Here is a 15064-nt window from a genome sequence, read left to right as displayed (position 1 = left end):
CTTTAAAATGTATCCCACAAACTTTTGTTTTTGTTTTTGCTTGAATCGAATGTAAAATGAATCAGAAAAAGTAAAGAGAAGGGAATCAGGAGCAGAGAGTGAGAATAAGCATAATGGTAAGGGAGAGTTTGGGTAATAGAGCAACAGTCAAAGAGGTCTTTGGATATCAGGTGCTTGAGATACAATGAACAGAATGTGGAGCATTTAACTTATAGTATAAGAATCAAATGGGAATAAGCATCATATATCATACCTTGTCATTTTATTGATTAAGAAACAAATATTTAGCAATTTAATATCTTGCTTAGGGTACAGAGATAATTTTACACAACACCAAGAAAAGAACTCAGATCTATTGATTCTCAATCCTAATTTCCTGCCTTGGTTCTTGGAGGCATAGAAAAATTGCAGAGCAGGATGTGTGCACCATCCCCTTGAGGAATAAAAAGCAAATGGTGGAAAAGAGACAATAACTCAATGAATACCCTGATTTAAGGCTCACCCTATTGAGTGCAGAAAGGTGAAACTTGTTCAAATCACCATCCTTAAATGGGTTTTCCTACCTCATGGACTACTTTCTCCAGAATTGTCAAAGTTCTAGAATGAATACTGCAATATATTGTCATCCTATCCATATAGATTAGTAAGTGTAATGTGTGCAGTTAAGCATTGTCTATTTTATGGAAGGAAAATCAAAGCTAACACAATTAACTGTGTTTATCACATCATATATTGTCCTTGAAGCAAGGTCCATTGTCCAGGGTATTATTCTAATACTACAAACCTACATCTTTTAGACATCAGTGTAAGAACCCATTGTTCATGTTATACTGTTTCTTAGTGATCTGGTTCACTAGAGTAAATGAGAGACCAGCACTACTGGTAGGAAAGAGAAAAAGAGAGACAAAGGCTGGAAGATCAGAATCTAGAGTAAGGTGATATGATGAAATACTGTAATATATTAAAAATTTACTGGTGACTACTCTACATTTGAAAAACAGAAGGTACTGCTGTGAGTGGAAGCTTAGACTTCAATATTCAAATCAATATATTTTGTTTAATGCCAAATGGATTTTTGTTTTTCAAGAATTAGATCTAACAGATTTAAAACTGGATTTTACATTTTTTTTCTTTGTTAAGACTCACCTTGACTTTATCCTGTCCCATGGACTTGAAGAACTTTCCAATGGATGTCCAGACCTGTACAATGCAGCTGGAAAGTTGTAAGTCACCACTGCTGAAATGACTACCTGCTTGTTTTAACCAATGACCTGGTTCTTTTAGTCTTTTGTTAAGGAGAAAAGACCCTAAGACACATTCAATATCTACTTAGCAACACCTAAGGAAGGACAAGTAAAAGTGTGTGTGTCCTATAGGAGAAGCTCATTATCGGTATAGCATAGAAAACATTTTAGTTAAAAATGACACATACATTGCCCTTCCTCAAAAAAAAAATGCAAGTCTGATTTAGTAATCTTTTCTTTGAAATGAAAATGTCTTACTGCAAAATTAAGATTATTAGTCATTCAACCTTTATAATGAATCACTCTCTAAATCAGGAATGTTATTTGTTTCCATATTATGCCCATGTAGACCGTCACTGGCAAGGGAATTCTTGTAGGGAGGGATAGTTGCTTTGAGAACAAGATACAGGGATCTTAGCTAGAGGAGGATGGAAGACTGGAGGAGCATGAGGTCCTTGGATATCGTTCAGTGGCAGAATGCTTGTCTAGCCTGAAAAGGCACCACAAAATAAAATAAAATAAAAAGAATGAAGGCCATGAGATGAGAGAAGAGAGAATAAGTGGCATCTTCCATAGATAAGCAATCAATGGATACACAGAGGCGTAGTGAGAAAAGTAAAGAAATGCCATCGACTTTGTCCGCTTTATGCCCTAGCTCTGATGATGATACTAAAATCTTTGACATGTGCCATAAGTTGCTGATGCCTCCAAGGTAATGCGATTTTCAGTTAAGAAACATGAAATTTCTTCTGACTTGCTCTGTCAGTTTCTCTGTTTGTAGAATGCAAAGAATAATAAATGCTACTGACCTACAGAGATGTTAGGAGATTTAATGAAGCAGGGGCAAGGAAATACTTTTAACTTCTTGGTTTAGAAAAATAATAAGTGTAAAAAGACACATCAACTATTATTAAAAAAAGAAATGGTGACATGGTTTCTTTCTGATCACTTAAAATCACTGTAGATTTCCCTTGAAACTTCCTCCAGAAATAAACAAAATAATAATGAAACATCTTTGTTTTAAGATGTTGTCATGGATAAAATGAGAATTTCTGACTTATAATAGACTTCATGTATTCATTTTTTCCTCATTGCCCCTTTTCTTGAGAAGGTTGAGAAAACTTTTTTTTACATAATTATTTGTTCTTTGTGTCTTCTCTACTACAGGGTAGAAATGACTGTACTTTTCTACCCCCAAATTGCTTCCTCCTTCCCCGCCTCTTTATCTCTTCTTTCTGCTCTATTCTGAGGCTTCATGGGGGCTGACAAGACTATTATTGTGGTGGCTATCAAGAAACTGAACAGATTAAGGGCATTTGATGAGCTTCGAGTATTTGTTGGAGGTACCTAGGATGTACTCATAAGAGTTGCAGTGAACCAGAGAGTGTTTTCCTTTTTCTTTGTGGACCACCAATACTTGTACAGGATCTTCTTTGCAATTCCTAGTCCATATTTTTATTTTTTGGTCGAATTTAAAAGATGGTCAAAAGAAAAAGGAAAGTAGATTCCAATTAAATTTGCTATTGATTTCTGGGTAGCTTTGGTGAGTCACTATCTTTCAGTAAACAAGAAAAAGAATCTATAAACTTAATAAACATGCTGAAGTTATTGGCCAGCTCAAATCTCACATAATCTCCTTTGTCTTTATCACTGATTTTCAGAGTTAAATATCACAAACAAAAAGGAAGATAGAGAAATAATGAGTAAAAGAAGACTAGCTGTCATTTCTGGAATAGACAAAGATGAAGAACACTTGACACATAATGACCTAGTTAAGTAGGAGCTTAGAGACAGAGCTAACTTTGGTTTACTAAGCTATTAATTGTCTTGCTTTTGATGGTTCAAGTCATATAACAATATGACCTTACACAATAGGGAATCTGTTTCACTTTATATTAATAATTCTGAGGAGTGGGCCTATGTAGCAAGACATCAGCATACATGAATATTCTTGATTTGTATATCTTACAACTTCCTCTTAGGTTACAATACCTACCTATAGCCTTCCCCACTTGTTACAGTTACTGAGAATTGATGGTAACTAATTAACCTGTTTCTGAAAGCAAAGCTAACAGACCCTAGAAAAGGGACCAAGTTTGGTATGGTAATGTTTTAAGCAGGAATGTAATGAATTCATTCTCATTTTTAAAAAGAATGGTTTCATTTGAACTAATGGCACCGTGAATTGTCCTACAGGACTGTCACAGACACAGCACTTTCATGTAAAGACAGTCTTTAAAGGAGTTTTATGATTGTTTACTTGTTTGTTCTTCAGAGAGACTAAATAAAGAGGCAAGAGAAAATAGATTTTTATAGATTCCATTTTCTCATTACACAGAAAAAAATCATCCAGAAACAGCCTGCCATATTCAGTTTTCTTGGGCTCCAATGACATGTAGTTGTTGTGATGATTGCAGCTCTGTTACTTAGGATGTTCTTGAAATGATTAAGCGTGTGTCTGCTTTAGATCATCCCCTTATTTATTTACATGGCTAGACTTTCAAGCTTCCTTGAAAAGTTACATTCAGTTTTTCACTACTATTTCTTTATTCCAGTTGGGTACACAATGAATGACCTGATATTTGAGTGGCTAAGTGATGGTCCAGTGCAAGTTGCTGAAGGACTGACCCTGCCCCAGTTTATCTTGAAAGAAGAGAAAGAACTTGGCTATTGCACAAAGCATTACAACACCGGTAAGTTTTCTTTTAGCTGTTAAACCCAAGTAGGTTCCCTTTGCAGCTCTGAGTATATATCCTATTATCTTAATTGCTGCATATTTACCAGGCAAATGGAGTTCAAGAATCCCTTGATAAATATGATTTCTGTACCTTCTGGAATAGATCAGTGAGCACAACAGATAATTTCTGCAAAACACAGAGAGAATTAGGAATCTTTTGTTATTCTCTTGCTGAACATCTGCTGTCAAATGAGTCTGAGGAAAGGTGTAGGAGACCTCATTAGTGGCACAGCAAACATAAATTCTGGCCCCTTCCTGGCAGTCCACTCTTCACATTGGATCCTTAGGTCAATTTGCACTCTCAGCCTTAGTGGAATAAAGTGATAATAACTGGTTTTTGTAAACCCAGAAATAGAGCTGTTGTGTTTTGCAGTCCTAGGGAGGATATGGGGGTTTGGATGAACATCAGCTGGAGAGAAGTGAGCTGGCTCGAAGGTTATGTGTTATCAGGAGTGCTGACAGACATATAGGAACATGGATTTGAGGTACTAGCAACATGTGGGCATCTGTTGTTGTGTGGAAGAATTTATCTGCCCAGTAAAGTTGATGGCTTTTCCTACGAATGTCCTGGTCATTAAAAAGGCAGGTCATGGAAAGAAGCAAATCAAGACACTATGGTTTGTCTAGTGACTGGTTCAGGTACCTTGCTGAGTAGAACAGTCCATGAACACCTGTTCTAGTAGTTAACAGTGACTTCCTATGAAGTAATTAAAACCTGATTACAAGGTGTTCTTCCTGACCAAGAAGAATTCAACACTACCTCTTATTTTTTATGTAGAGTAGATCAAACGACCTTCTGGGATTCTGAGTCCAAACTGATTTAACAGTGGAAAGGTGGGAAGACGCAGGAACATCTCCCTCCTAATAATGTGTTGAAAGTTTTAATACCTTTTTATGCACTCTTTTTCAGAAGTGAAGTGACACTCAAAACAGTTTCTAGGAATATTCTAAATGTTCTCAAGCAACTACTCTAAAAGGCTAGGAAATTTTTATAATGACTAACATGTACACGAGGCTTATAAAAGATAGATACATAGTTATTCAAATATTTTGCCCTCTCCTCTTACTACTCATGAGGGAATTCTTCTAGTTATTACATATAAATGGTATATTGTACACATTACATACTATAGGCCACATATTATTATTATATTATAATCCCACAAATTTTGAATATTTTGTTTCTACTGGCCAGTTTATGTCATGCTCATAAATTCTTAAACTTTTTCTAGAATAATCAACCTGCAATTGGCACAGATTTAAAAACTTAAATATGCCTTATGGTTTTAATCCAATGACTAAATTTGACAAAAGGAGGAATTTCATTGTGCTATTACCATTCATGCATATAATGTACTTTAATCATATTCACCTTCTCTATTACTCTTTTATCCCCTCAAGCCCCCCTTTTTATTAACATATATTAATTATACAAAGGGGACAATCCCCCTTTTTTTTCTTTCATGAAAAATTTTAAAAGGGTCTCATTATATAATTTTCATACGTGTATTCAATGTACTTCAATCCCATTCTGCCCATCCACCCTCTTTTTTCCCTTTCCACCTCCTGCTGCTTTCCCCTCCCAAACAGCTCCCCGTTTCCCCTTTCTATATTCATGTCTTTTTTTTAGATCTAGATTCCACATAGAAGAGAAAACATGTGGTATTTATCTTTCTGTGCCTGGCTTATTTTGTTTAACATTATGAGTTACAGTTCCATTCATTTTCCTGCAAACAACATAATTTCATCTTTCTTTGTGACTGAATAATACTCCATTATGTATATACACCACATTTTCTTCATCCATTCATCAGTTGATGGACACTTAGGCTGATTCCATAACTTGGCCTTTGTGACTAGTGCTGCTATATACATGGAAGTGTGGCAATCTTTACTGGATACTGACATACGTTCCTTTGTGTATATGCCCAGGAATGGCATAGCAGAATCTTATGATAGTGCTTTTTTTAGTTTTTAAAGGAACCTCCATGCTGATTTTCACAGTGGCTTCACTCGTTTACATTTCCACCAACAACATTTGTTGTTTGTTTTCTTTATGATAGCCATTTTGACTGGGGTAAAATCGAATCTATGTTGTTTTTTATTTGTTTTTCTTTTATGACTAAAGATATTGAACACTTTTTCATGTTCAGTATCTTCTTTTGAAAACTGCCTGATCAATTCAAAGCTCATTTATTAGTTGGATTATTTATCCAATGACTCTATATCACTCATGTTCACATTACTATTTCTATTATTGGTTGAATTATAAGAGTTGAATTATGTCAGGTGAACATTTTGTGCAATCTTCCCAGCCCATCTGCAATACTCTTTATTTAAAAAAAATGAAGTAGGTTACAGGAATGGGAAAAATAATTTCAAATTAGACTTTAATTGATCATTTCCTGCTTCTAGGAAAGTTTACATGCATCGAGGTCAAGTTTCACCTGGAACGCCAGATGGGTTATTATTTGATCCAGATGTATATCCCCAGCCTGTTGATAGTCATTTTGTCCTGGGTCTCCTTTTGGATAAACATGGATGCAGCTCCTGCCAGAGTGGCACTGGGCATCACCACAGTCTTAACCATGACCACCCAGAGTTCAGGTTCCAGGGCATCTCTGCCAAAGGTAAGAAATCTCCTTGCTTGACAACAAATGACCTGAGAGGTACACAAAAGGTCTTGTGGGTTGGAAAATTCTGCAAGGACAGGAATTTTGCCAACATACAGCACCACTGGACATGTGAGTGCAACAAAAGAATGAAGAGCTGGGTTTGACAGTATCAGGGCTCTAAGGATATGAAAATCAGATCAGTTAGAGGAAAGGGGACTCAGAATTAAGGGAGAAGAGGAGTGAGGTGGAACAGAAATGTGGCTCAGGAATCCTAAGAAGCCCTTGAGTACTTTTGTCCTCAGGTGTTTACGAGGCATGAAGCATGTAGCAATTGGAGCATTACTGATGCAACTTGTGCTATATTGTAAACTTTTGGTGAGACTTTTGTGATCCATGTACCCAGTGAAGTCATTTACAGTAATGAACATTTGAACTAAGCTCCAGGAAGTTTACACAGTAAAGCCAAATGAATGAATATATATATATATTAAATAAATATGAAATATTAAGGTAAAGCAAGTCAGATATAAGGCTCCTTGCTACACCTTAATTCCTCTAATGACTGACTTGTTATTGTCTTTAAGAGGCACAGTTACTTAGAGAAGGAAGAGTGGAATGACCTAAGATGGTAAAAATTTCATAAACTGTAACAGGTTAACAGAGAGGGGTAGGTAAATATCAAAAACACATACACATTTTGTAGCATCTCAAATAATGATACATAAGAGGCTATGGGATCTATTTTTGTGTAAGGCATGCTTTCCGCATTTGTAAATATTGCTTAAATAAGTAATGATAACTGTCCTTCTTATAAATGCCTTAGAACCCCAGAAGTGTATCTATGTGTGCTGTTCTTTCCACAGAGTACATTGAACCATGGGTTCAATTTCCTGGGAGTATGAATTTAATTTAGTATTTAGTTTACAGTGTCTCATACTGGTTGAATAGCCTCTACAAAACCCAGTTCAGGAAATAACTGAGGTGTAATCCCATATCTTTGTTGGCTTGAGCTTATGTTCAGTTGTGCTATATTTGACATGCTGAGAAGTATTAGATCATGTTCCACATTATCTCCTATGTTTGGAAAATAAGATGACAATATGGAGGAGGTCTGTGGCTATAATATAAGCGGATTAAATACTGGGGAGATAATTATACAAGTTAATTAATTCCCATGCCTCGAAAGATAAATATTAGGTTTTGAATGCTCATAGAAAAACAAATAGAGCTGTCCCTGATACTTTTTATTTTCTAGAAAAACAAATAGTATAATGTATTTGTGTCATACATCTATTAGAATACAGATGTCAGAAATACTAACAGCTTTATTCAGCTACATAATCACAGATCAATTTTAGCTAATAGAAATTCTAATCCACTCTCTGTGCCTCCATCCCAAACAGGTTCATTTGCTTATTTCTCTCTAGTTATTAGCAACTGCCATCACTGCATGCCATTCCAGTATACTTTAGGATGCACAAACATATATTTTACTATTTAATAGACAGCTAAAGTATTAGTGACACGTTGTGAGCAGATAATGTCAAAACATAAGACATTTAGCCTCCAACTGCCCATTGCAATAAGATGAGGAATCGCTTATTTTAAAAACGAGAGCTTGTGTTTTTACAAATTTGTTATTCATTCTACGAAGCTATTTTGATTCTGCATCAACAGTCAAAACTGTTGCTAAATAAATGGTCCTTCACCGGTGATCTTTTTATGCAGAGACAATCAGCAACTCAGGTAAACCAAAAGAGAGTATAATCAAAAATCATTTTATACTTGGCTCTGAACTCATAGTGGTTATCCTTTTGCCACCAGCAGGTTTCTCTTCCTACGTGTACTTTTTATAAGCTATTATTAAACATGGTTGGTTCTTAACTGACCGTGAGATATGACTCATATGGATGATGGTGAGAAACCAAAATGAGATACATACACATACATATAAATACTCATTTTAATTTATAAACACTGTGATCCTTGACCAGATGCTCTACAATACTAATTATACAGCTGCTCTGGGGTTTACTGCAACACACTGTATATAGGCACATGCACAGCGCACTTGAAAAGTAAGATATACTTGTTATAGAAAACATCCTTAATGCTAACTATACAGTAAATAACTCTTTATTTAAATAACCCTTCAGTCTTCACTGTTGCTAAAACTTTGGTTTGTTTTCTTCATGTTTTTTCTATTTGCGTTTGTGGGAAAACCTGCTTACATGAACATATAGAGAATTGAGATCAAACTTTTTATACTTCTATACTATGTACCATTTCCCATGACATTAAAAATCTATTAAGGCCCTCCACCTTTCACCCCATGAAAAAGTCTATCATGAGTATAATTTTTACAATGCTGTGGATTGAACCCAGAGCCTTTCACATATTAGGCAAGTACTCTACCACTGCATGATAACCTAAGCACATGAATATAATATTTAATGACTTAGTTATAGTCTATCTGGTGTATTAATCATCATTTATTTTATCATCTTGGATATTTAGGGTTAACTATGATTATTATAAATATATTTTATATGAGTATTTGTATCCCACTGTGCTCTAGAAGACATATATAAAGTTTAAAATTTTTTAAATGAGAAAAAAGAGAGAACTGAAGATGATTAGAATAAATGAGGGAAGATGTATGGGAAGATGATGATTAGGGTTATGTTTCATGTAGGCAGGAACTTTGTCTTGTTCATTGCGTTAATTTCTACACCTAGAACAATATGTGACTTAGACTAGATGATCAATAAATCCTCATTGGTCAGATAAATAAATAAATAAATGATCATATCCCCTCAGCATGTGGGACCATGTATAACAAAAAGTAGACCTGAAGTAGAATCTATAGGTAAAATTTTACAGAAAAAAAATTGAGTTTTAATATACGGAAGGATCTTATGATTATATAGCATGTATTATAAACAAATGGATTTTCTCCAAGGGAGGTAGATCCTCCTTTCCTGATGCTCTCAAGAAGACTTTAAGAAATTAGGAATATATCCACAATTATATATATTTTGAAATATAGGTTTGGGAGTCATCATTCCATTCAGCCTCTCTAAGCCTGTTTTCTCATTTCTAAAATGATAATATCATTATTTAGCCCTTTTAAAAATTAGGTGAGGACAAGATGAGACACAACTTATAAAAATTGCTCCTCCCAGTTTTGTATATGGCTGCTACTGAACTATTTCTGGATATTTTTGTCATTACTGTTTCTTAGCCATATTGTCATAGAATAACAGGTTTAGAAGACTCATAAAGGTCCTTATCAATAAGCAGGTGCCATATTTTTATATGGTCCATTCTTTGGGTACCGTCATGAGATGAACCAAAGTTTATCATATGTATTTATCAAATATATATATCATATACATAATGCATATACAGGTACTCATGAATGCATGTGTTTTGCATATGTAAGCAGGCTGTTCAATGGGTTAAGCGCCGGATGGGTTGAATAAGCAATGGCCCTCTTTTTCTCCAATCACTGCTATTGAATGTCTTCAGTTAGCTCTACTTTCCTTGCCCTTTGAGGACACATGAGGATTTCATAAGCTCTCAGTCACTACAAGACATGCCATTAGACCCAGAATGCACAAATATGTATTTTACAATTTGTTAGACAGCTAAAGCTTTAGTGACAAATACATTAGGGTAGTCCAGTGTTAGATTTTTTAAAGAACTCATCGGTCTGAAACAAAATTTCAGTCTCATAGCCAATTCAATGCTCTCCCTTCCTTGCCTTAAGCTTAGGCCTGAATTTTGTCTTAAAGATGTGGAGCACATGTTTCTTCACAGTTAGACCCCTTGCATTTCCGGTTCGTTTCCTCATTCCTGTTATTGATTTGACCATCACTGAGGGATGAGGGTAAAGGGAAGGATGAAAGTTTCATGTGACTATTGTATTCTAACTATTGGTGCCTTCTGTAATGGCACAGGCATAGGTACTGACTTTCTTATGAATTGAACTTGAATTCTTTGGAGTTTCTAGGTGATCCCATACACTGCATCATTTCCATATAAATGATGCATTCTCTGGCTAATGTCTTACCATCTCCTCTTAGCTATCACCTCTTACAAGTATATCCTATACAACTTCTTACTCCTAGCTCCCCTTACTCAAGCAGACAGCTCTCCTATCTGATATGCTTCCAAGATGGCTCACATTTGGCTATCTTCCCCACCATTTATTTGACCTGCTAAGAATTCATGCATTCTTGCCTGACTAAATGGTGGAAACACAACCAATTGCTAACCCTTCTGCTTTCACCTCACCATCTTAAGTATTCTAGCTAACCTACTGTCTTCAGAATATATCCACATAAGAAGCAAATATTGGTGCTCATCTATTCATACAAAACCCAAACTATTGAGGATACAACAGGAGATGTTCTTATAAGAACTCCTTTACTCTCTGAACCAGGAAGAACTTCGAATTTCAGCAGTTCAGCATATATATGGCAAGTGTAAGAGATGCCAGTATCTTCTCTTACAAGGATGAACCACCTTCTTTCCATCTTCAGGAGAGTAGGAAGAAGGCCACAGCACTGTCAATGTCCACAAGTTCCATTACTTCAATTAATTCTTTTCAAATATCTAGTTTTCTGCGTTAATAAAGGGTAATGGTCTATAGACAGCAGACTTCTGTAAAGTCCTGCATCCTGCATGCATATATATAGAGTCTCCCTTTAGCATAAGGCTTTAGCAGAAATTCTGAGGCCACAAAGTACCCTATTGCCATATGGTTACAATTAGAAGCACTCTTAACTTTAGACATTTATCTAACTTTAGACTTCATTGACTTTTGTCCCTGCATACCACTTAGAACAACACCTGATTCATAGTAGGTGATTGGTAAAGAGTTGGCTAGTGAATTAATGAGCAGTGTCAAAATACTGATAGTCAGGAATTATCCTAGTACAATTTAATTGGTGGTTCATTCACCCATTCATTTATTCAATTAATATTTACTGAACATTTTCTCTGTGGCATGAATTGTGTCAGGGATCAGTCAAAAAATAAAACAGTCCTTACCCTCAGGGTCTTGTAATTTGCTAAGCCAGAGACAGACATTTGAAATGCTGATTGTTAGACAATATAGAATATAAGGATGTGCCAAGGAAGATGCCTAACCTACTAAGTTGAGGAGGGAGCACAGAAGAGAAGAGAAGGGGGAAGAAAGGGAAGAAGCAAGAGCAGCACAGGAAAATGGCCTGAAGGAAGAAGCCTGAGTTGAAGCTATGAAGAAATTAAGTAGGTGAAGTAGGAGGAGGTAAAGGTCATTCCAGGCAACGAGGACCTTTTACTCATAATGTTTGGGCTACACTTATAAAATAAAGTTTTTTAGAAGATAATCTGAGCATGTTTCCAGCACGTTTTACAAATTTTAAACACATTTCAAATAAGAAACTTGGGTTTATTGATTCCAAGTTAGTTTCCTGCTTTTCGGCCAACCAAAGCTTTTTTTGTTTTGTTTTGTTTTGTTTTTGTTGTTGTTGTTTTGTTTTTGTTTTTCAGAAGTAAAGCCCCTTCTCTATATACAGAAAAAAAAATCAAATATCATAGGTACTTTCCCATTTGATGCTATAAAATTGTTTTTTTTTTCTTAAACATACATCTTTGCCAACCCTTAAGAAGTGGTTCTTCTGGCAATGTTTTAACCAAAAAATTAGCTAGAATTTGTTGTCCTTAACGCAGAGAAACTAAAGCAGATACCTTAAAGCAACTGAGGCCAATAGGAAAAGGGGACCAGGAACTAGAGAAAAGGTTAGATCAAAAAGAATTAACCTAGAAGGTAACACCCACGCACAGGAAATCAATGTGAGTCAATGCCCTGTATAGCTATCCTTATCTCAACCAGCAAAACCCCTTGTTCCTTCCTATTATTGCTTATACTCTCTCTACAACAAAATTAGAGATAAGGGCAAAATAGTTTCTGCTGGGTATTGAGGGGGGGAGAGGGAGGGGGTGGAGTGGGTGGTAAGGGAGGGGGTGGGGGCAGGGGAGAGAAATGACCCAAGCCTTGTATGCACATATGAATAATAAAACAATAAAAAAAGAAAAAAATGTTTTAACCATTTGAAGCATGAACACCCTACTGGTAGACTAAAGGCTGGGTGTATTGTTGCCTTTCTGACTCACAGGAAAATACCAGGATGAATTGAATGGAAGGCTGTGACACATCAGGAAGGTTTGATATCCAATTGAGGTTAAATAATTATTTTCCTTCACTGCATGTTTGTTATTATAGCAGCTGCTCTTATGTATGTCTTGAATTCTAATTTGTGACTATAGTCCAGAGACTATAGAGTTGAGAGCAAACATTGGTAGGGGAAAACAGGGAAGAACTAAGTGTGCAGGTGACTCTGACAGGTCCATAACTATTTCCTTTAAGGAAGAATGCAGAGGCATTGTCTTTAGCCATTATTAACTGTGAAGCTCTATTTTCTACATAAGGAAATTTCCCCTTAGTTTTCAGCCATCTGGTCAACTAAGACCAGCTGGACAATTCCAAGCAGCTGCCAACCCAGGACCAGTTTGGAATTTAAAACAAGAGATTTTAGTCTTGCCATATTTGATTTTGCCTTACTCCATACCAGAATGCATCTAACTAGAGACTGCAGTAAGAGAAGCTATTAGAGCAGTAAGACGATACTGATAGGAGTTTTAAAACTCTTATCCTTGTTTGGATGTCTGTTTTAGCTCTACAACATAAGGGTATTTACTCCTTGAGTCAGATACACCCCCAGATAATTGAGATGATTGTGCTAGGTCAGGCTGGTATACCTGAAAGAGGCTGGAAACAGTTTTGTTTTGTAAATAATCAGGATTTTAGGAAGTTCTTGGATAAAAGATTAAAAAGGAAGAAAACCAAACTCTGACAAATTGATCTGTGGGCCTACTTGCTTTAGCCAGATGTCTGTATATGTGGGAAACTTCATAAACTTTCTCTTCTGACATTTCCCAAGCCACAACAAACTACTAAACAGTCATTGATATAGTGAGTATGAATGTGCAAAGATGTGATGTGTGTGAATTCTCTTGGGACAGAGCTGAAGCCCCATTGGCACTGTAGTTTAAAAATGTTGTTGGCAGCTTTTGCAGGGAAGTTGATAGTGGAAGTCACCCAGGCTATGCCTCTTCTCAAGTCCCGGTAAGGCTCATAGCTTTGTAGGGGGAGGCATTTTGAGATTCAGGATAATTTTGAAATCTTTCTCTTTCCATTTCACTAAAATGGGCTTTGGTTCTTCCAAATGCCATACAGTAAGGAAAAAAGAACTATGGTGGAGCTTTCAACAAATGTGAAGCACTGTGTTACATACTCAGTATATAGACAAGAAGAAACAGAAACTCTGTTCTTTAAGAGTGACATATACATGCAACAGGAAATTGTAACTATGAGTGATAAGGGCAATGGGTAGATTTTTTTTATAAAAATGGCCATAATAATTTCCCTTTCTCTGTATACATCTTCAAGTAAAAGTCTCCTTTTATGTCGATTGTAAACAAGATGTCCAAGGCTGTGTGACTGCCCTTGGACACTGGATAATGGCACATGTGACATAGAGACTTGAAAAATGCTTGCATATTGAAGATCCTATGACCACCATTCAATGCATAAACCCAGGCTAGCCAGTTGAATGACGAGAAACACCATGACTTAGTTATTTCAATCACCAAGGTGAAAACCATCTAACCACTAGACAGATGAGACCATCAACTACCAATAGACCACAAATAAATAAGGCCAGTCACCACCCTGTGGAACATAGATATCTACCCCAATTGGCCCTAGCCCAAATTATTGATCCATAAAAATCATAAACAAATAAGTGGTTGTTATTTTAAGCCATTAAATCTTTGGGTAGTTTGTTACACAGCAAAATTAATTAATACAGATAGTAATAGAGTTGGATACAGAGGTCTATAGCTGATTAAAGAAGTATCCTTGGCCTCATGTGGAACTTTCTGGAAGAAGGGACACAAGGTAAATTTCTTGAAAAATGAAATTTTTCTTTGTAAACAAATTTCCTAGCAACACTTGCTTTTCAAAGAAATGACTACTATTAACTCTACTTTCTATGAAACTAGTCTATAATACTCTCTACATTTAGCCTGGTGATATTCTTTCTCCCTAATTTTCAAACCACTCTTAAAATTCTACCTCTCCAGGTAGCTTTCTTAAATACTTTGGAAGGTTTTCTTCATAGTTTTCTGTAAGAAGCCCAATTAAGCAATTGTTGAGTACCTACCACTCTTTAAGAAACATCTGTCACAGCCCCAAACCTAGAAGGATGCTGATAAGCATACCAATTTGAGCCCTGGCTAATAATTGGGTAGGCTTTCCCTTTTTTTTTTTTTGCACATTTCATTACACTAAATATGTACCTTTCTTCAGAGATAATCATGTGCTGCTATATGTGCACTCTAATTCATTCGTTTAT

At 36.0% G+C, this 15064-nt stretch overlaps 1 protein-coding gene across 4 annotated transcripts in view; it reads left to right on the top strand.

The window, feature by feature from the left end:
* The window catches only part of Glra2 (glycine receptor alpha 2), a 191054-nt gene that overhangs the window by 66555 nt on the left and 109435 nt on the right, over window positions 1-15064 (top strand). For all 4 annotated transcript variants that reach the window (XM_074062805.1, XM_074062804.1, XM_074062806.1 and 1 more), the window contains 3 exons: window positions 1141-1223; window positions 3800-3937; window positions 6397-6611. In XM_074062805.1, coding sequence (XP_073918906.1) covers window positions 1141-1223; window positions 3800-3937; window positions 6397-6611 — 436 coding nt within the window. The remainder of the gene's footprint in view (window positions 1-1140; window positions 1224-3799; window positions 3938-6396; window positions 6612-15064) is intronic.

The sequence above is a fragment of the Castor canadensis genome, chromosome X (assembly GCF_047511655.1).
Source record: "Castor canadensis chromosome X, mCasCan1.hap1v2, whole genome shotgun sequence".
Taxonomy (NCBI): domain Eukaryota; kingdom Metazoa; phylum Chordata; class Mammalia; order Rodentia; family Castoridae; genus Castor; species Castor canadensis.
This window is presented reverse-complemented; position numbering and strand designations above follow the sequence as displayed.